The sequence below is a fragment of the Oncorhynchus nerka genome, linkage group LG22 (genome assembly GCF_034236695.1).
Source record: "Oncorhynchus nerka isolate Pitt River linkage group LG22, Oner_Uvic_2.0, whole genome shotgun sequence".
NCBI lineage: Eukaryota > Metazoa > Chordata > Actinopteri > Salmoniformes > Salmonidae > Oncorhynchus > Oncorhynchus nerka.
In genome coordinates, this window is record NC_088417.1 from 37,053,923 (window position 1) to 37,075,720 (window position 21,798).

Genomic DNA, 21,798 nt, shown 5'->3' on the forward strand with positions numbered 1-21,798 from the left:
GAATAATTTCATCCAGAAATTTTGAAAGTAGTGCTCACTAGCCAAAGCGAGTCACTGAAAATTGTGCACGCTCATCCATTTCGTATAAATGTTCCGTGCTGCAAATACAAATTTTAAAAAACGTCTCACCAAATCATTGTTTTAGCCACACCAAAATATTTTTTGTTGAGTGAGGTGACCAACTAAACTCAGCAAAAAAAGAAATGTCCCCTCACTGTCAACTGCGTTTATTTTCAGCAAACTTAACATGTGTAAATATTTGTATGAACATACGATTCAACAGACAAACTGAAGAACTTCGACAGACATGTGACTAACAGAAAAGGAATGTGGCCCTGAACATAAGGGGGGGGGCAAAATCAAAAGTAACAGCCAGTATCTGGTGTGGCCACCAGCAGCATTAAATACTGCAGTGCATCTCCTCCTCATGGACTGCACCAGATTTGCCAGTTCTTGCTGTGAGATGTTATCCTACTCTTCCACCAAGGCATCTGCCAGTTCCCGGACATTTCTGGGGAGGGAATGGCCCTAGCCCTCAGCACATGAGGGGGAAGGATGTCTTCCCTGTAACGCACAGTGTTACATGTATCACTAGCCACTTTAACTATGCCACTTTGTTTACATACTCATCTCATATGTATATACTGTACTCGATACCATCTACTGTATCTTGCCTATGCTGCTCTGTACCATCACTCATTCATATATCCTTACGTACATATTCTTTATCCCCTTACACTGTGTATAAGACAGTAGTTTTGGAATTGTTAGTTAGATTACTTGTTGGTTATTAATGCATTGTCGGAACTAGAAGCACAAGCATTTCGCTACACTCGCATTAACATCTGCTAACCATGTGTATGTGACAAATAAAATTTGATTTGATTTGAGATTGCCTGCAATGACAAGCTCAGTCCGATGATGCTGTGACGCACCGCCCCAGATCATGACGGACCCTCCACCTACAAATCGATCCCGCTGAAGAGTACAGGCCTCGCTGTAACGCTCATTCCTTCGAAGATAAAAGCGAATACGACCATCAACCCTGGTGAGACAAAACCGCAACTCGTCAGTGAGAGCACTTTTTCCAGTCCTGTCTGGTCCAGCGACAGTGTGTTTTTGCCCATAGGCAACGTTGTTTCCGGTGATATCTGGTGAGAACCTGCCTTACAACAGGCCTACAAGCCCTCAGTCCAGCCTCTCTCAGCCTATTGCGGACAGTCTGAACACTGATGGAGGGATTGTGCGTTCCTGGTGTAACTAGGGCAGTTGTTGTTGCCATCCTATACCTGTCCCGTAGGTGTGATGTTCGGTTGTACCGATCTTGTGCGGGTGTTGTTACACGTGGTCTGCCACTGCGAGGACGATCAGCTGTCCGTCCTGTAGTGCCGTCTTAGGCGTCTCACAGTACGGACATTGCAATTTATTGCCCAGACCACATCTGCAGTCCTCATGCCTCTTTGCAGCATGCCTAAGGCACGTTCACGCAGATGAACAGGGACCCTAAGACTCTTTCTTTTGGTGTTTTTCAGAGTCAGTAGAATGGCCTCTTTAGTGTCCTAAGTTTTCATAACTGTGACCTTAATGGCCTACCATCTGTAAGCTGGTAGTGTCTTAACGACCGTTCCACAGGTGCATGTTCATTAATTGTTTATGGTTCATTGAACAAGCATGGGAAACCGTGTTTAAGGATATGTGACGATTTGGATTTTTACGAATCATCTTTGAAAGACAGGGTCCTGAAAAAAGGACGGTTACTTTTTTTGCAGAGTTTAGAATTTGCAGCTCGCACTGATGCGGCCAAAAATAATATGTATATTTTTTAAATGTTCTCGCACAAATGGCAGCAAAATGCGACGAAATGGTTGCACTTGAAGCCCTGGATATACAATAAACATGTCTTTGTTGCTTGTGGCTGGGTATATACTGTTTTTAGGCGAGGTGCTCTTCAATGACATTGTTTCTAAAATGGGAGAAAGGGAGGAGTAGGCAAAAAAATGTTAGTGTGAGCCAAAATTATCTGACATTCATTAGGCTGCCTACCTCACATTCCACATTAAAATTCAAATCCGGGGTGGGGACACTGCCAAGCACGCCGTTATAGGAATGGGCTTCTAGTGCTGTGAGAGCTATTACTGAACCTGAAGCCAATGATTTGTTGCTTCTTACAACCCCCTAACTAAAGTATTTTGAGAGAGGGGGCATATTAATAATGTATATATCCTAGAGCTCTGCAAACCGACCTGAGCCCTGACATTCTACATCGTTTAGAGCCGGGCAGTGCCTGGTTTTTATCAATAACTAGGGTAGGGGCAGGGCATCACTAATTTGACAAACATTTTGAAGCTGACCCATTTGCTGCTGCTATGCTGCGCAGTGCAGTCATATGACTAAGATCATAACATGGTGTCAGAAGTGCTTATATAAAACAGGAGAGATTTATATATAATTATGTTGCTTGAATTTTGTTGGAGTTTAGAGTTACAAAAAGTAGCTAACTGCTCTGTCATGTCTAGTCATTGAGCATAGCAACCCAAGTGGAGCCGTTGCTATGGATACTCAGACTCAGAGCTAGTGTTGTCACGATAACAGTAACGCGTTACTAGGAAGTAAGAAAGCAAAACATGAACTGGATTAAATTTCTTGAGGAAAGCAGTTTTAATGTTGAAAAAAAAATGCATTATGTTGTCAACCAGTCACATTTTTATATTTTTTCAAGATATAGCACACAATATTTTCCAAAAGTAGGTTTCAAAAAGGACCATAGAGTTCCATCTGCTTCTGTTCATTTTTGCCAAGGAAAATCTGGCATCAAATCCTGACAACACTATTCAGAGCCACCATTATCAAATCACATGCAGAGCGAGCAGCATTCAGGGTGGATTTATTAGCGGAGGAATATATTTCTGATTTCAGGTTGGGTCTTAAATTTGGCAGAAGCAATTGAGCCTGGATAGGGTAGGGCCTGAACTTCGTACGCAAGGGTTGGGCTCTGGATTAACATTCATGCCCCACCAGGCTTTTTTCGAAACCGTGTGTAGGAGTAGGGATCCTGGTGGAGCAGACAACAGAACGATAATAAATATATATATATATTTTTTTTAAACACGCAACCCACAGCTGCTATTGGAAAAAAAGCTAAAATGTCAAAGCAAGATAAACACGGTGTGATTGCACCCTTCAGCAAGGCACTTAATGCTCCTATCTGTTCTGTGTGCGTGTGCCATGTTGGATAGTGTCTGACAGCAAATAACACATTTTGGTGCAAATGGATGAATAAAGAGCTAGCTTCTTCTTTTGAAGCGGGAGAGGGCTGCGTATACAGGGACTAGAGAATACGTGGTGAGTAAGTGAATGGTTTAGTCATCCTTGTACCATCAGCAACACACCACGTATACATACTGCAAGTGGTAAAGACACCCATCTGTCATTTTCAAACACACAACATAATCCACAGGTTCTGTAAGGCGTCATGTGTATGCAGGAGGGCTTGCGCGTGTGTGTGTGTGTGTGTGGTTGGGGGGTGGGTGGTCATAGTGTGACAGTGCAGTGCCACCCCCACACTACCCGCCTCCTTGTTCCACTCATGCCCGCCTGTGTTGGCACTCACATTGTGGTGTCCGCTGGAGAGAGAGGCAGAGAGCCAAGAATATTCTCTGTGCCAAAAGTGCTATACTTGCTTGAGCACACAAGGTTGAAGTTGTCAAGACACGCTTGGTGTGTATATAATACGGGTGTATATTCGAGCATCAATATGCATGTGGTGTGTGTGTGGGAGACGTGGGTCTTATCCTCTACATAAGGCTGTTTCGCATCTGCTGGGATATGCAAACACACACGCGCAGCTGCTCTATTCTGCTGCTTAGCACCGGCGTAGTTGCAGAGCAGTGCCACCCACACAGCTTCACATAAACACACTAACTATCTTAGTGGTACTCGTCTCTCTTGACATTACCTCTAGACGTCAAAGAACGCTCGTGAGATGTAGAGCAATGTTGCATAATTGTATTTGTTTTTATTCTATATTCTCATTGAATAGGCCTGTAGGATGAGCCCATATAAACAATATATACATCGGAATATTTGTGTCTATCATGAGACGAGCTGCATGCATCTCAATGCAAACATTACTGTGTTTTGCCAATTGCCTTCTTTATAGGTCATTGACCAAGTCATACATTTCTGCTGGTTATCAGCACAACACATAGAGCCTTGGGGAACCGAGGATAGATGTTAGAGGACGGTGCCCAAGAGAATGACGTGGAAATCATACACTCAGAAACAGAGAGAAACTTGAGATTGAGAGATAGAGACAGACATAGCTGAATAAAGAGACCAAGAAAGACAGAGACCAAGAGAGAGCGAGGGCTGGAGCCTTCCCCATGGTCCCCTGAGATGGGATGGGCGGTTGGAGGTGCATTATGGGAACAAAGCGGCCAACAGCAGGGCATCAGTGGTGATTAGCACTCTGGCGCCGTGCGAGAGTCGACAGGTGGACAATAAGCAGGTGCTCAACTAACATGTATCTGGGGGAATGAGCAACTTAGAGGATGGGGGAAAAATAACCACCCACTGTCCTTAGAAACTATAGTACAGACTCCGAGGTATCCCGACAAGGTGATATTTTGGTTAAGTTGGACGATTAATGGCAAACATTTCTTTGGAGAAATGATTGTGGTGGAAAAATAAGATTTTGCTGTGAGCATCAAAATACTTAAGTCCTTGCTGGAATAACTTTGTTCTTACATGAACCAGTGTGTGTGTGTGTGTGTGCGTGTGTTTGTGGTAGGCCTACCTGTCTCCGGATCATGTCTAGGTTGTCCCTGCCCTGGTTTAAGAGCTGCTCCACCATCTTAGGGTCTTCTACACTCCGGTTTGCCCTGAAGGCATCTTGCACCCGGCGTAAGGCGTACGTCCTGAATGAAAACACAAATTCTACACTTATCAACATACCCATAAAACTCTGGAGGAAAACATATACGGCATTCAGTATACACATCAATAACAAATGAAGCAATCGATTAACGTGGCACTTGTCAAAGTGAGGAAAATCCTAATTTAACGCCACACGTTAGCGATGCATCGTAACACAATGAAAATGTGGAAACCCCGGCCCAATCCGATTCAAAGCACCACAAAGCATTCGGTCTGCTACATAAAAATCCAAAGAACCCCATTTACAAGACTCATTTATACCGATGGAGGGAAATACCCCCCACCCTTCAATTGGATTAGAGAAACCACTGTTAGCCGAAGGGCTGTGCCGTGTGAATCAGCCTTCTAGTTAAGGGGTTGTGGATAATGGGGTTCTCCATTCGCTGGAAAGCGAGAGGCTGGAAACGAGTGGCTGTTAGCTTTTATCTGGCAGCCGAAGCCCTGTGTGAAGTGGGCAGGAAGTGTTATGCGAAGATCAAATTGGCATCCTGGCACCCAGGGAGGCTCCTGTGCTGAGAGATGAACTGACAAGCAGCTCCTTATTGACAGCCAGGACCCATCTTTTTTTCCCCAAAACACAAGGCGGAGGATGAGTATGAAGCGAACAAGCGAGTGTGAAAGAGTATGAGTAAGTGTATAGGGAGGTTCTTCAAAAACTGGTTGAAAAAATAATAATTAACAGTACGGTTCTGACAAAAGAAGAAAACGTTGGTTACCCACCGAAGAAAAAGTAGCAGAGCGGTTGTTCTCCTAGACTGATGGGAATCTCCATTTTTATATATATATTTAAAACAATATAACCTTTATTTAACTAGGCAAGTCAGTTAAGAACAAATTCTTATTTACAATGACGGCCTACCCCGGCCAAACCCAGACTAGGACAAATTGTGCTCCACCCTATGGGACTCCCAATCACGGCAGGATGTGATGCAGCCTGGATTCAAACCAGGTACTGCAGTGACGCCTCTTCCACTGAGATGCAATGTCTTAGACCACTACGCCAATTGGGAGCCAGAGGAGGATTTGAAGCAAACAAATAACATATCAATTTTTTGAGTCTAAGGTGCATTTGCATGATCTAATTATTAGTTGCTGAGTTAGTACAATTGGATCTGCTTGAAAAATTTAAAAAATACAGCAGCTGAATTTTTAAACATGACCAATCAAGCTATTCTATTTTCAGGTCACCAAGACATACTTCGGAAAAAATAGCCCAAAGCCTTCTAATGGCGAACCACCAACTTAACACAACAGGACAAAAGCAAAACCTGTTTCTCTGGAGTACATCAATGACATGATTCATAATAAAATGGTACTTTAACGTAATTCTTATAACATCCTCATAGGCATATTTTTGCAAAATCGCTAGGCCCAACGAAATCAATAGCCTCTCTCGTCAATGGCTATAAGCAGTGATTGAAACGCTCACGATTAAGTTACTTAGTTTGCGTAAACCAAAAATGATGTTACTGATTGCAAGTTGACTGGTAATATGTAACGGATTACATTTAGAAAGTAACCTACCAAGCCTTGTTGATATGCCATACAGACCAGCTTGAGGCACACTGCGGGGTCTGCTTAAGACTGCTGGTCAATTAGTCTACACAGTGTGCACTTCGTCCATGGTGTGGGAATAATTGAGTCATCAAAAGAATACGAGGATGGGGCCTTTTACGACAGCCGGAGAAGCAATCACCCCATCTGCCGTTCAGTTGTGACAGGAGAGCGGGGAGCTCAAAACAGATTATGGAAGGAAGAATGACGTGTGTTCTAGAGAGAAGAAAATGCATCTTCATGCCTTTACCAAGTGAGTAATCTTGGATCACACAATCAAAAGTGAATCATCAGATTAGCTGAGAACCTAAAGCAAACGCAATTTCCTGCACCAAAGGGATACTTTAGTTTTAGGTCCAGACCACAGACATGTCTGAATACCAGTTTTGACTGAATAAAATGCCCCAATTCTTACATTAAAAAAAAGTTATCATGGTCATGAATGTGGCCTTAAAGCTTTAACATATTCAAATGACTGCGTGAAATTCAGCCAAATCAAATCAAATTTTATTTGTCACATACACATGGTTAGCAGATGTTAATGCGAGTGTAGCGAAATGCTTGTGCTTCTAGTTCCGACAATGCAGTGATAACCAACAAGTAATCTAACTAACAATTCCAAAACTACTGTCTTATACACAGTGTAAGGGGATAAAGAATATGTACATAAGGATATATGAATGAGTGATGGTACAGAGCAGCATACAGTAGATGGTATCGAGTACAGTATATACATATGAGATGAGAATGTAGACAAAGTAAACAAAGTGGCATAGTTAAAGTGGCTAGTGATACATGTATTACATAAGTATGCAGTCGATGATGTAGAGTACAGTATATACGTATGCATATGAGATGAATAATGTAGGGTAAGTAACATTATATAAGGTAGCATTGTTTAAAGTGGCTAGTGATATATTTACAACATTTCCCATCAATTCCCATTATTAAAGTGGCTGGAGTTGGGTCAGTGTCAATGACAGTGTCAGCTTTTGGCAGGAAAGCGCACTGGAACACACCCCCCAGGCTAAGCTGACAGCTTATACACTGAGCGAACAAAACATTATTAAGGACACCTGCTCTATCCGTGACAGACTCACCAGGTGAAAGCTATGATCCCTTATTGATGTCACTTGATAAATCCACTTAAAATCAGTGTAGATGAAGGGGACTAGGCAGTTTAAATGGAGGGTTTTTAAGACTTGAGAATTGAGATAGATTGTGTGTATGTGTGCCATTAAGAGGGTGAATGGGCAGGACCAGATTTAAGTGCATATGAACAGAGTATAATAGCAGGTGCCAGGCATACCAGTTTGTGTCAAGAACTACAATGATGCTGGCTTTTTCCACGCTTAACAATTTCCCATGTGTATTAAGAATGCTCCACCACCCAAAGGACCTCCAGCCAACTTGACACAACTTTGGGAAGCATTGGAGTCAACATGGGCCAGCAACCTTTTGGAACGCTTTCACCACCTTGTAGAGTCCATGCCCTGATGAATTGAGGCTGTTCTGAGGGGGAAAAGGGTGGGTGCAACTCAATATTAGGAAGGTGGTCTTCATCTTTTGTACACTCAGTGTAGAGGGGTGAGGAGGAGCACCACGGACCCTTCGTGTCCAGAAGTAATTTAGCCATTCATTGTAGTCATTGCTCTCTGTAGAGTTGACATTTTCTCGTGTCAATAAACTTTCCTGGATTACTCATTATAGTAATAAAGTCTCATTTAATCAACAAACACAGTCAGTTAAAAAATGGATAAGGGTACAAGAGTGTATAAATATCTGACTGTGTTGGCAAAACCACTACATATCCTGTCAAGCCAAGTGAGGAGAGGCTGCCTGCTGTCAAAGTTCCAAGACCAGTCAGAAACGTGCAGCTAATCTACACCAATGACCCCAGTGGATCTGAAAACTGAACATGGATCCGCGTTAAGTAGCAAAGATATACTTTGCCACCGTAGTCTTACGACAGATCTCGAACCAGTCATGACTATTCAACAACAACAAAAATATTTATTTCTGTCGAATTTCTTAGTTACATGGTTGCATAACGAGTTTTAAAGTTGCGGGCGCAATATTTGTGTACGAAAACTAGCATAGTTCAGCTAGCCAGCTAGTTTAGACGGGGAAAACGAGCTCGGGCCGCACATGCACACTAGGCTAATTATTGTAGTTTTTATGTCCTGATATCAGAAAAAGGTTTGATTAAACAATTTACATGAGTATTTACATGAGTATTCAGACCCCTGAACTCCGGTTCATCCTGTTTCCATTGATCATCCTTGAGAGGTTTCAACTTTGAGTCGACCTGTGGTAAATTCAATTGATTGTGCCTTTCCAAATCATGTACACTGTCTATATAAAAGTTCCACAGTTGAAAGTGCATGTCTGAGCAAAAACCATGCCATGAGTTTAACGTAATTGTCCACAGAGCTAAGAGAAAGGATTGCGTCAAGGCACATATCTGGGGAAGAGTACCAAAAAATGTCTGCAGCATTGAAGTTCCCCAAGAACACAGTGCCTGATTTAAATTGAAGAATTTTGGGACCACAAAGAGTCTTCCTAGAGCTGGGCGCCCAGTTACACTGAGCAATCAGGGGAGAAGGGCCTTGGTCAGGGAGGTGACCAAGAACCTAATGGTGACTCTGACAGAGCTCTAGAGTTCCTCTGTGGAGAACGTTCCAGAAGGACAACCATCTCTGCAGCACTCCACCAATCAGGCCTTTATGGTAGAGTAGCCAGACAGAAGCCACTCAGTAAAAAGGCACATGACAGCCTGCTTAGAGTTTGCCAAAAGGGACCTAAGGATTCTCAAACCATGAGAAACGAGATTCTCTGGCCATCCCTATGGTGAAGCATTGTGGCAGCATCATGCTGTGGGGATGTTTTTCAGTGGCAGGGACTGGGAGACTAGTCAGGATAGAGGGAAAGCTTGACACGCCAGTATTTGGGGAGTTTGACATTCTTCTCTGCAGATCCTCTCAAGCTCTGTCAGGTTGGATGGGGAGCGTTGCTGCACAGCTATTTTCAGGTCTCTCCAGAGATGTTGGATCGGGTTCAAGTCCGGGCTCTGGCTGGGTTCACTCAAGGGCATTCAGAGACTTGTTCCGAAGCCACTCCTGCGCTGTCTTGGATGTGTGCTTAGGGTCGTTGTCCTATTGGAAGGTGAATCTTCGCTCCAGTCTCAAGCTTACTGGAGCAGGTTTTCATCAAGGATCTCTGTACATTGCTATGTTCATTTTTCCCTCCATCTAGACTAGTATCCCAGTCCCTGCCACTGAAAAACATTCCCACACCATGAGTCTGCCACAGTCATGCTTCACCGTAGGGATGGTGCCAGGTTTCCTCCAGACGTGACGCTTGGCATGCAGGCCAAAGAGCTCAATCTTGGTTTCATCAGACCAGAGAATCTTGTTTTTGTCATGGTCTGAGAGTTCTTTTAAGTACCTTTTGACAAACTCCAAGCGGGCTGACATGTGCCTTTTACTGATGGAGTGCTGCAGAGATGGTTGTCCTTCTGGAACATTCTCCCATCTCCACAGAGAATCTCTGGAGCTCCGTCAGAGTGAACATCGAGTTCTTGGTCACCTCCCTGACCAAGGCCCTTCTCCCCTGATTTCTCGGCTTGGCCGGGCGATGAGATCTAGGAAGTCTTGGTGATTCCAAAATTGTTCCATTTAAGAATGATGGAGGACAGTGTTCTTGGAGACCTTCAATGCTGCAGAAATGTTTTGGTATCCTTCCCCAGAACTGTGCCTTGACACAATCCTGTCTCGGAGCTATGTGGACAATTCCTTCAACCTCATGGCTTGGTTTTTCGTTTGACATGCACTGTCAACTGTGGGACCTTATAAAGACAGGTGTGTGCCTATCCAAATCATGTCCAATCAATTTAATTTACCACAGGTGGACTCCCATCAAGTTGTAGAAACATCAAGGATGATCAATGGGATAGGATGCACATGAGCTAAATTTAGTCTCATGGGAAAGGGTCTGAATACTTATGTAAACAAGGTGTTTTTATAGTTACATTTGCAAACATTTCTAAAAAAACAGTTTTTGCTCTGTTATTATGGGATATTGTGTAGATTAATGAGGACAATTTTTTATTGAATCCATTTTAGATAAGGCTGGAACGTACCAAAATGTGAAGGGGTCAATACTTTCCAAATGTCCTGTAGGTACCTAAATGGCAGGGTTTATTATTAACATTGTTGTAGTTTTTTCAGACCGATGTGCAGTATTCTTGATGTTAGAGTTGACAGAAATGGCCATTTGGGAACCAAAATGGCCAACATCACCATTGGGGGAGGCTCCACATTACAGTATGAAGCAGTGATTAGTGTTCTCCAGATACATCTCTCCTAATGAGGAATGAGAAAGAAAACAAGGAGAAAAAACATTTGCTTTGAAATGACGTACTAAATATGAACCAATAACAATTGACAAAGGTGTTCTCAAACAAGGCATACATCATTCTGTACTGTTTGAAGAGAAAACATGGGTTCTACCTTCTCGCTGTAAACATGACTGAATATGGGTGCACTCAAATCCCTCAAACATGTCTGCAGGGAAACAGTCAGACAGATGTGTAGAGATTTCACAGAGAATAACACTCCATGTGGCACAAGGGTTGCTTTCCATGATCACTTATTTAGCCACGTCTTTTCAAGGTTTTAATTCTTGACTCTCTGCTTGATGAATAAGAGCCATCGCACAGCTGCACATGACTCGTCACCGACTCCACACTAGCACAGTGTTAGCGCTGGAAGCCACAGGGGAAAAGTTAAAAATAACGCAAGACCTACTTATGCCAGTCCGCCCTTGCTTTGATAAGGTTCATATTCTGCAGTGTGTCTGCAATAAAGTCTACATCTCTCCCTCACAGAATATCTCATCTCTCCCCATCTCAGTCTTACCTTCCCTCTCAGTCTTTCTCTCCGAGACTCTCTTGGAGTTTCCCCCCCCCACCCCCTTTCTCTCATATTTTCTCTTACTTCAGCACATCTGCTATTCATTCATGTTATTCCCTCTCCCACTCGATCCTTCTCTGCCCACCTCACACAGTCTTCCCCTATGGCTCTCACAAGGCCCGCCTACATCCCCTTCTCCTGAATTGTGCACTTCAACACTCCCCATCATGGATTTGAAAGCGTTGAAATGGCTTACGCTTCGGCCGGAGTGAGTTTCCACCATTGGTAATGCATGAGCGGTGAAGAGAATCAAAAAGCATCCTCTCATGCGTCCTCTGGTTTATTTTCCACGTTTGCCTGTGAATGCAGTGATATTGCTGTAGCCAATTTGAAGCACTGTCTGGGGACATACGTGGCTTAAGTTTTTTGACCATGAAGTTAAAACAGCACCTTTAGGTCTATTACACGATCCCTAACCAGGCGTAACACACTTTAAAGTAGTACCGACAGCGTCTTCACTGCTTTGCAGATGAAACAAACGGACAATCATAAGTAAAATCTATAAAATTCCTAGTTTATGCTACAAAACCAAAAAAGATAGGTTTTAAAAATGGGTTCTATTCGACTCAAAATTCCATGACATACAGTAAGGCATTGTTGGCAGAATAGATGGATGCAGTTTAATGCATAATTAATATAATTCACCAATACAGTTCTTGGTAGTCCAAAACACATTGCTATAAGGTTGTAAATCACAGCTGGCCTGATACATTGTTTGCGGTCTCTACACATTTGGGATGCACTGTTTGTTTCAATTACTAAATATTTTGAACAAAAATGGATGACTAACTAAGGCTGGGAATGTCAAATTCAAACTAGCAAAGGCAATGATCACAAGTCAGTCATAATGTGACTAATAGGCTAGCGTATGTGTCAAGCACAAGGGCCGCGGGCCGAATAGGACGCACAAGCGAGTCAACTGACACAAATGACTGATGATTGGTTGAAAGAAATTGATAAGAAGAAAATTGTGGGAGCAGTACTGTTAGATTTCAGTGCAACCTTTAATATTATTGACCATAACCTGTTGTTGAAAAATAACGTGTGTTATGGCTTTTCAATCTCAGCTCTGAATCAACGATATGGAAATCTAATAGAACTCAATGGGTTTTCTTTAATGCACGTTTCTCTCATGTCAAACATGTAAAGTGTGGTGTACCGCAGGGCAGCTCTCTAGGCACTCTACTCTTTTCAATGTTTTACTAATGACCTGCCAGTGGCATTAAACAAAGCATGCATGCCCATGAACGCTGATGAGTCAACCATATAAGCATCAGAAACCACAGCTAATGAAGTCACTGAAACCCTTTCATGCGTGAGTTCCAAATATCTCTAACGGTTGCCCCAGTGAGTTTTTCTTATGCACGTGATGTTAGAACGTTCTCTCCTTTCCAGAATGCGATTGTTACGCAACAGTACATTTAATCAGCGCTGCCCTCAAACCAAGGCACGCAGCCTATTTTTATTTATAGGCGGTTTCAACTTGTCAATTTCAAATAATTTTCTAATAATTTTTTTTTATTTTCTAAGAAAAGTTTGAATTGAGGTGTGTTCGTAATTCATCCACATAAAAAGTCGAAATTTTTACTTTTGCGGACCAATCTTTATTTATTTTTTACATTTCTGACCCAGACAAAATTCCCCAAACACTTCCCAATTGTTTGTGCAGTTCAAGTCTGCAGACATTTGCTCATCTCACGTCCTGCACACACGTTCACATTTTCCGTCTGTTGCCTGCATTGCAGTCATAGTTAATAATCTATTATTCCACCTGGTCATTTTCTGAGTGCATTCCACAAAGCTGTTTATCATGTCCGCCTTATCCACTGCTCCCAATTTGAGGTTATAGTCAAGCACACAGTCTGGTTTGATTTCTCTCTCTTCCGTCAGGTGGTCAACCTTCCCTGTGGCCGACATGGTTGCTGTATGGACAGTGGATAGGACATGATGTCTTGTTTGTCATGCCACTTTACTGCCAGCTGTTGACATTTCTTAGTTTGTATAACGGGTCATTTAGGATGGCAGTAGCATTGTTGATGAAATGCAGTCATCGCAGCAGAACTAGGAAGCAGTCTTGGGAAAAGAAGGAAGTTGCAAACATAGGATCTGTGCTCCAATATTCTCTTAGGGAGTTTTTCTTTACTATCCCCATGAGAAGGACGGTCGCCAGGAAGGTATACATTTCACTAATTGTGGTCGTCACATATTCAGCGAGTTTCCTCCTCACTCCTGGCTCTCTCTTCTCTTGTAGCTCCAAGGCATAGTGATTGCTCTGTCTTCCACCAGCTCCTTTGTCAGAAACAACTTGAAGCACTCTGCCTCAGACGGAAATTGCAAGGGGTGTTGCACTCCAGACTGGGACTCATCAAAGCAAACAGCAGGGCCAGGAGGGGTGAAATGGCTGGCAGCCTTCCAGCTACGACAGAACTCCTGTACTTCACCCACTATCGGTCTGCCTCCATCACCTTCAAAGGGAACTGGGACTTTGTCAGTGGACAAGGGGTCCTCAGATTCAGGGTTCTCAATGGCAGCTCCTCACTGTCACTGTCAGAATCTGATTCCTTACTTTCAGATTTTAAAAATGTTCCAGAATTTCCGCATTTGTGAGTTTTCTCCTTCTGAAAGACATTGCTAATGCTACAGCTTAATTTTCCATCCTCATGTCATCTATTTTGTGAAGTGCACCAGTCCCTCCTGCAGCAAAGCACCCCCACAACATGATGCTGCCACCCCCGTGCTTCATGGTTGGGATGGTGTTCTTCGGCTTGCAAGCCTCCCCCTTTTTCCTCCAAACATAACGATGGTCATTAGGGCCAAACAGTTCTATTTTTGTTTCATCAGACCAGAGGACATTTCTCCAAAAAGTATGATATTTGTTCCCATGTGCAGTTGCAAACCATAGTCTGGCTTTTTTAATGGCGGTTTTGGAGCAGTGGCGTCTTCCTTGCTGAGCGGCCTTTCAGGTTATGTCGATATAGGACTCGGTTTACTGTGTGTGTAATATATATAAATAACACACACATACCACACACACACACTTTTGTACCCATTTCCTCCAGTATCTTCACAAGGTCCTTTGCTGTTCTTCTGGGATTGATTGATTTGATCTAAGACATACTAACCCCATCAGACATGCCACCTGGGGTCTTTTCACAGTCCAACAAATCCAGAACAAATTCAAGAAAGCGTACAGTATTGTATAGAGCCATTATTGCATGGAACTCCGATCCATCTCATATACCTCAAACAAACAACAAACATGGTTTCAAAAGAACAGATAAAGCAACACCTCACGGCACAATGCCTCTCCCCTATTTGACCTAGATAGTTTGTGTTTATGCATTGATTGATACATGTGCCTTTTTTTTAAACTTATGTTGTTCTGTCCTTAATGTTCTGTATTGTCATGTTCTGTGTGGACCACAGGAAGAGTAGCTTGCTGCTTTTCCAATAGCTAAAGGGGATCCTAATAAAATACCAAACAGTAAAGTAATCTACTTTCTGAAATTACAGGATGATTCACTTGCATCTGTGAATTCAACTTCAAAATTGTGCTGCTCTTGTTTGTTCTGTTTGCAGCGGACAGCAGAAGGAAAGTGTATAGACAGGTCACAGTAGCTAAGCTACTAAAATGTTGCAGCCTGGCCTTGGTTTTTAAAGCTCGACAATGATTAACCAAAAAACAAAACACCATGCAAAGGAGAAACATATAGGCTTATTACAGCAACATTTGAGCAGTAGCCTAGGCTGACTACTCAACTAAAATATATTGAGTGCACCATACAGCAATGCAGCATTCAACTGCACCGGTGATCCATGCAATGCAAAAAAGTTTTAAGTTTAAACGTTACAACAACCTATAACTACATTTGTCATTTGGAGTTCAGAACTTTTTGATTTGGGTCGTAGCATATTACGCAAATCTGCAAGCATAGCAGCAAAGGCTGGAAAACTATTATTTTGCTCTTTTTTTTGTTGGCAGACAGCCAATGTATTTGGCAGGCAGGGAGACAAGTTCCCATTCAGTTACGTAGGTTGGGACAGGCATGCATTGGCAGGCAAGCTGCAGAAGGACGGGCAGGCTGCCATTCCCCATCGTTTAACAATACAATTTCGACAGCCAACTAGCTGAAAAGTTTGAGAGAGTTTATCTAGCTAGAGTGTCTTCGTTATATTTTAGCTCATCTTGCTCTGGCTAGCATTAGTTGTTGATCTTGTTGATGTGCATAGGCAACAGAGAGACTACTTTTTCATGGTTTGATCAATAGGACTGAAGTTCACAAATGTAAGGGAACTCCTGTGGTAATTACATATTTACAGAAATACATTAAGATGTGTTGTGACTTTTGGCGAATGCGATCTAATAACCTGAAGTGCTGTTGCTACTGCCTGTAAAGTCCACAGTCCAGTTGAATGTGAATGATGACAGGCCCGTGTGATATAAATGGTTTATTTGCATATAGGCCTAATGTAGCGCTGATTGGCTATGACGCACCGGTCTGCATAGACATCGGTCCTGGACAAAACAGATGTTTTTATTAGGTTTTATCTATGGCAGTGTCTATTAATTGTCCAAGTACACAGCCATTTTCCCACTCTATATTGCTATTGAATTTTCACAAATGCCTTAGAATGTTTGAGAATGATGTATTCTATGAATGTATTAAAATGTTAAAGTCACCATGTGCTCACTTGTCAGAAAATGTCAAAAAGAAAAAAAAGGGGTGTATATGAACAGATTTTTAGATATGTTGCTAAAATACTCAGTTTCACTTTAAGCAGAGTGAGAAAGAGGTGTCTCTTTAAGCCTTCAATTATTAATCAGGGCTGTTCTGTGCCACAGACAGCATCATGCTTTGTTGCACAATGCAACATTATTCTAACTGACATGAGTGGAAACACTGGCTGTCCTTACCTCACAATTACTTTATCATTGTCAAAGATACATGTTTTCAGTGACTTACTTAAAGTTTGCATAAATAGGCCTAAAGAAACAACTTATTGAACGTTGTGGAGAATAATAGCCTATAAGTGGGCTTACTACAATTGCAAAGGTGACCAGTTGTAAGCTAGATCACAGAGCAGTGGCAAAAGTTGCGAGCAAGGTAATTCATAATTGCAGTTGTGATGCAAATCTAGGTGCACAAGACTAGCCGTTGTGAGATAATCAGTGTAGTGCAACTGCAATAAAGACTATTTACCTGTAACGCACTCAGCCCCTCTTACTGAAATGGAAAGGACCGTATCTCAAATAAGATTGGCCCCATCCCCTCCCATATAGGGACTGAAAATATGAATTATGGTAGCTCCACTTAAAAAGACCCCCTCCCCTTTTTTATATATATATATATATATATATAAAATTGGGGGGCATTTTCTCATTAGTCCATTGACTAATGAGAAATGTCCTGAGTGTGACCAGTTTATTTTTGGATGCTATATTCAGACAGACATTCCCAGAAGTAATGACAGCATAACACAGTCATCCAAACCAGAAAATGTAAGCTACATTGGTCCTAGCCCTAATTGAGGAAAGATTGATGTAACACAAGCGGTCATATTTAGCTATCTCTCATCTGACAGAAGCCACAATATGGATTAGCTAATAGCAATTACTATTTACAATTAATCACGTCACTGGTGAGCTCACCATTCATTGAAATAATTGAGTAGTACACTTTCAATAAAATCGGAAGTAATCCGACGATGGGTAGTTTATGCGTGCCACGTTTGTTTTTTCACGTCAACCAAAGATATAAGACAAGATAAGTTGTCTGTTTGTGAGTTGAAGGGGGTGTGTTGTCTACGATCATTCACATCCCTTCATTCACTTCTGAAAGTTTACCCGAAAGATGAGTGAACATGGCGCCACACATATAGTGGGGCAAAAAAGTATTTAGTCAGCCACCAATTGTGCAAGTTCTCCCACTTAAAAAGATGAGCGAGGCCTGTAATTTTCATCATAGGTACACTTCAACTATGACAGACAAAATTAGAAGAAAATAATCCAGAAAATCACATTGTAGGATTTTCAATTAATTTATTTGCGAATTACGGTGGAGAATAAGTATTTGGTCAATAACAAAAGTTTATCTCAATACTTTGTTATATACCCTTTGTTGGCAATGACAGAGGTCAAACATTTTCTGTAAGTCTTCACAAGGTTTTCACACACAGTTGCTGGTATTTTGGCCCATTCCTCCATGCGTATCTCCTCTAGAGCAGTAATGTTTTGGGGCTGTTGCTGGGCAACATGGACTTTCAACACCCTCCAAAGATTTTCTATGGGGTTGAGATCTGGAGACTGGCTAGGCCACTCCAGGACCTTGAAATGCTTCTTACGAAGCCACTCCTTCATTGCCCGGGCGGTGTGTTTGGGATCATTGTCATGCTGATAGACCCAGCCACGTTTAATCTTCAATGCCCTTGCTGATGGAAGGAGGTTTTCACTCAGAATCTCACGATACATGGCCCCATTCATTCTTTCCTTTACACGGATCAGTCCTCCTGGTCCCTTTGCAGAAAAACAGCCCCAAAGCATGATTGTTTCCACCCCCATGCTTCACATTAGGTATGGTGTTCTTTGGATGCAACTTAGCATTCTTTGTCTTCCAAACACGACGAGTTGAGTTTTTACCCCAAAAATCTATTTTGGTTTCATCTGACCATATGACTTTGTCCCAATCTTCTTCTGGATCATCCAAATGCTCTCTAGCAAACTTCAGACGGGCCTGGACATGTACTGGATTAAGCAGGGGGACACGTCTGGCACTGCAGGATTTGAGTCCCGGGCAGCGTAGTGTGTTACTGATGGTAGGCTTTGTTACGTTGGTCCCAGCTCTCTGCAGGTCATTCACTAGGTCCCCCTGTGTGGTTCTGGGATTTTTGCTCACCGTTCTTGAGATCATTTTGACCCCACGTGGTGAGATCTTGCGTGGAGCCCCAGATCGAGGGAGATTATCAGTGGTCTTGTATGTCTTCCATTTCCTAATAATTGCTCCCACAGTTGATTTCTTCAAACCAAGCTGCTTACCTATTGCAGATTCAGTCTTCCCAGCCTGGTGCAGGTCTACAATTTTGTTTCTGGTGTCCTTTGACAGCTCTTTGGTCTTGGCCATAGTGGAGTTTGGAGTGTGACTGTTTGAGGTTGTGGACAGGTGTTTTTTATACTGATAACAAGTTCAAACAGGTGTCATTAATACAGGTAACGAGTGGAGGACAGAGGAGCCTCTTAAAGACGAAGTTACAGGTCTGTGAGAACCAGAAATCTTGCTTGTTTGTATGTGACCAAATACTTATTTTCCACCATAATTTGCAAATAATTTCATTAAAAATCCTACAATGTGATTTTCTGGATTTTTTTTCTCGCATTTTGTCTGTCATAGTTGAAGTGTACCTATGATGAAAATTACAGGCCTCTCATCTTTTTAAGTGGGAGAACTTGCACAATTGGTGGCTGACTAAATACTTTTTTGCCCCACTGTAGCTAGAAAATAGCTTAGCATTAGCTCATCATAATCAACACAAGCGTCAAAAAAGTATTTTATACACACACATCATAGGTGTCCATTAATCAATATAATAATCCGAATGCATTGTCACCAGTACTTGAAAACATGAATAAAACTGTAAATACATTATGCTCCATACATACAGTAGAAACGACAACACGATATACAGAAAATAAGGCATTTACTTTGATAGGAATGCACACAAGTTATTATGTGTGAGGAAAACAACAATGAAGGCAATGCGAGTGCCAGTCAGAACATGTGCCAGTTCGTGCAAAACTGCGCAAATGTCTGCATACCTGATCTGCAGGAACACTGGGTAGGAGCTTGGGCTCTCCTTGAAGAGAGAAGTTCGTCTGCCTCAGTAAAGTCTCAAACATAAATTGTCCGCAACAGTGAAATGGGCTACTTCTATGTGAATTAATGAGGCGGCGGAACACACCTAAATTCCAACTGTTGTTAGAAAATCATTTGAAATTGGCAAGTTCAAACAACCTATTGATAATTATCAGGCAGCGTGTGTTAACTGTCTTGTTCAGTAACAATCCCATTTTGGAACAGTGAGTGCATTCTGACATCACGTGCATAAAACAACTCACGCTGGGGTGACCGTTAGAGATATTTGGAACATACACTTGAAAAGGTTAACAATCCCAAAATGATTTTCATGTCTGTAGTCAAGTTATCTAGATATTGGACTTTCATAAGCAAAGTGTCACTTACATTTTTAAACATCATGATGATGATGCATCATCATGTGGCAAGTGACACTTTGCACCTTGAAAATACTATATCTTGAAAACTTTGTTGGTATGCAAAGCATATTGGGACTGTATCAACAGTGGAATAATAAAATAAAATCCCAAAAGATAGTTTTCAGAGTGGAGTTTTCCTTTAAGCTCTGATAGTTAGGTGGAATGTCCCTTCATAATGCTTACACCGATCTATATGTTGTAGGCAAGAGATGCACGTTTCTGGACATGGCATCTAAGCTAGCAGTGTTATTATGGGCCATACTTTTCAGCAAAGCAAATAGGGTGAAGCAACAGGGTGAATATCAAATGTACTTTGATCTGACCCGAGATCTATAACCTTGATATCTTATTTATTTATCCCCAATTTTCGAGCTTGTCTCATTGCTACAACTTGGGAGGCCCATACCTTGATTTCAACAGTTCTCCTTGCAAAACGCTTAACAGTCAGCGAACATGCGATAAAACATCATCCCAAGGATTGAGATTCAGGGTCCCCATATTCAGTTGCTCCCCCACATCTTCCAGTAACTCTGCCTGGTAAGTCAACAATAAAAGAGTGCTCTGATTCACTGAGCAAGTTTTTGTATGTCTTATGGAAATGCAGAAATGCGCAACGTCTTTCCAGGGAGGGGAGTGCCAGAAGCACAACATGGGGTGAAGGTGGTCAGCCAGAGACAGCTCCACCATGGGAGGCAAAGTGCTACAGAGAGTGGTGCAGAAGGCCCAGTGCGTCACTGGGGCCGAGCTCCCTGCCAGCCACAGTGTTTTCCACAAGCACATGGAGTAGCCAGCTAAATTGAAAAAGAAGCCAGCCAGGCTCCCCAGGGCTAAGGGAGTTCCGTGGGGGCTTGCCCCCACCCTGGTTAAGAATGGGTTCCCAAACTAGCACTATTTTGGTGGCCTCTGGTACATTCTAATGCTAGATTGCATTTACAGCCAGCAACTATCAGGAAATAACACAGATCAAATGTGTACACACTTTTACTGTGTTAGTATCATCAAATGTTGTACAATAATAATAATAATAAAACAAAAAGGAAACAATGTATTTTGACTGCACTGGGCCTTTAAAGAATCCTGTAAGAGCTTGCAGTAGAGGTCCACACGGATCAACCTTTCCCAAAATACCCAAGACACGATCCGCGACCAAAATATTGTCAACGGTCTAGGTCAGATCTGATATGAATGTCACGGGTCTCAGGTAATCGTCATTTTAACTGACTTTTCCATAAGGACCCATATAGAGCCGAATGAGACTGCTGCAGTAGAGACAGAAATGTAGGCCTATCATTGATGAGGCTGCTCTTCGCACTTCACGAGGGGCACGTGTAAGCTTGTCGTTGACCAATCATAAGTAATCAAAGTGACAATAGCCCACAGTAATCGAGCCTCTGTGTGGGGCAAAAGTTAGGATATATCTAATCAACGTAAGACGGAATTTAAAGTTAAAGGAGAAGGATAGGCTACAACATCCAGGAGCCAACAGACAGGCTGCTACTTTATCTTCTGAATGGAGTTGTTTGTAACTGTGCAGGACAAAAATGCGCATGCAGCCTCAATTAGCCTAGCTATCTAATCCCGGTTTACTGAGGAATGGATTCAGTCTGGCCATTCTACCATAAAGGCCTTATTGGTGGAGAGCTGCAGAGATGGGAGAACCTTCCAGAAGAACAACCATCTCCCCAGAGGAACTCTAGAGCTCTGTCACAGTGACCATCGGGTTCTTGGTTACGTCCCTGACCAAGGCCCTTCTCCCCCCGATTGCTCAGTTTGGCCGGGCAGCCAGCTCTAGTTAGTCCTTGGTCCTAAATGTCTTCCATTTAAGAATGATGGAGGCCACTATATTCTTGGGGACCTTCAATGTACATGTACTGTCAACTGTGTGACCTTATATAGACAGACCTTTTCAAATCATGTCCAATTAGTTGAATTTACAATAGCTGGTCTCCAATCAAGTAGTAGAATATCTCACGGTTGGTCAATGGAAACAGGATGCACCGGAGCTCAACTTCTTGTCTCATAGCAAAGGGTCTGAATACAAAGCTGTTTTCTCTTTGTCATTATGGGGTA

General features: G+C 42.3%; 1 protein-coding gene across 1 annotated transcript in view; it reads right to left on the bottom strand.

Annotated features, from left to right (window-relative positions):
• Nucleotides 1-21,798, bottom strand: part of LOC115105130 (LYR motif-containing protein 4B) — a 63,546-nt gene that overhangs the window by 39,758 nt on the left and 1,990 nt on the right. The window contains exon 2 of the mRNA XM_029626773.2: nt 4,796-4,916. Within this exon, the coding sequence (XP_029482633.1) occupies nt 4,796-4,916 (121 nt within the window). The remainder of the gene's footprint in view (nt 1-4,795; nt 4,917-21,798) is intronic.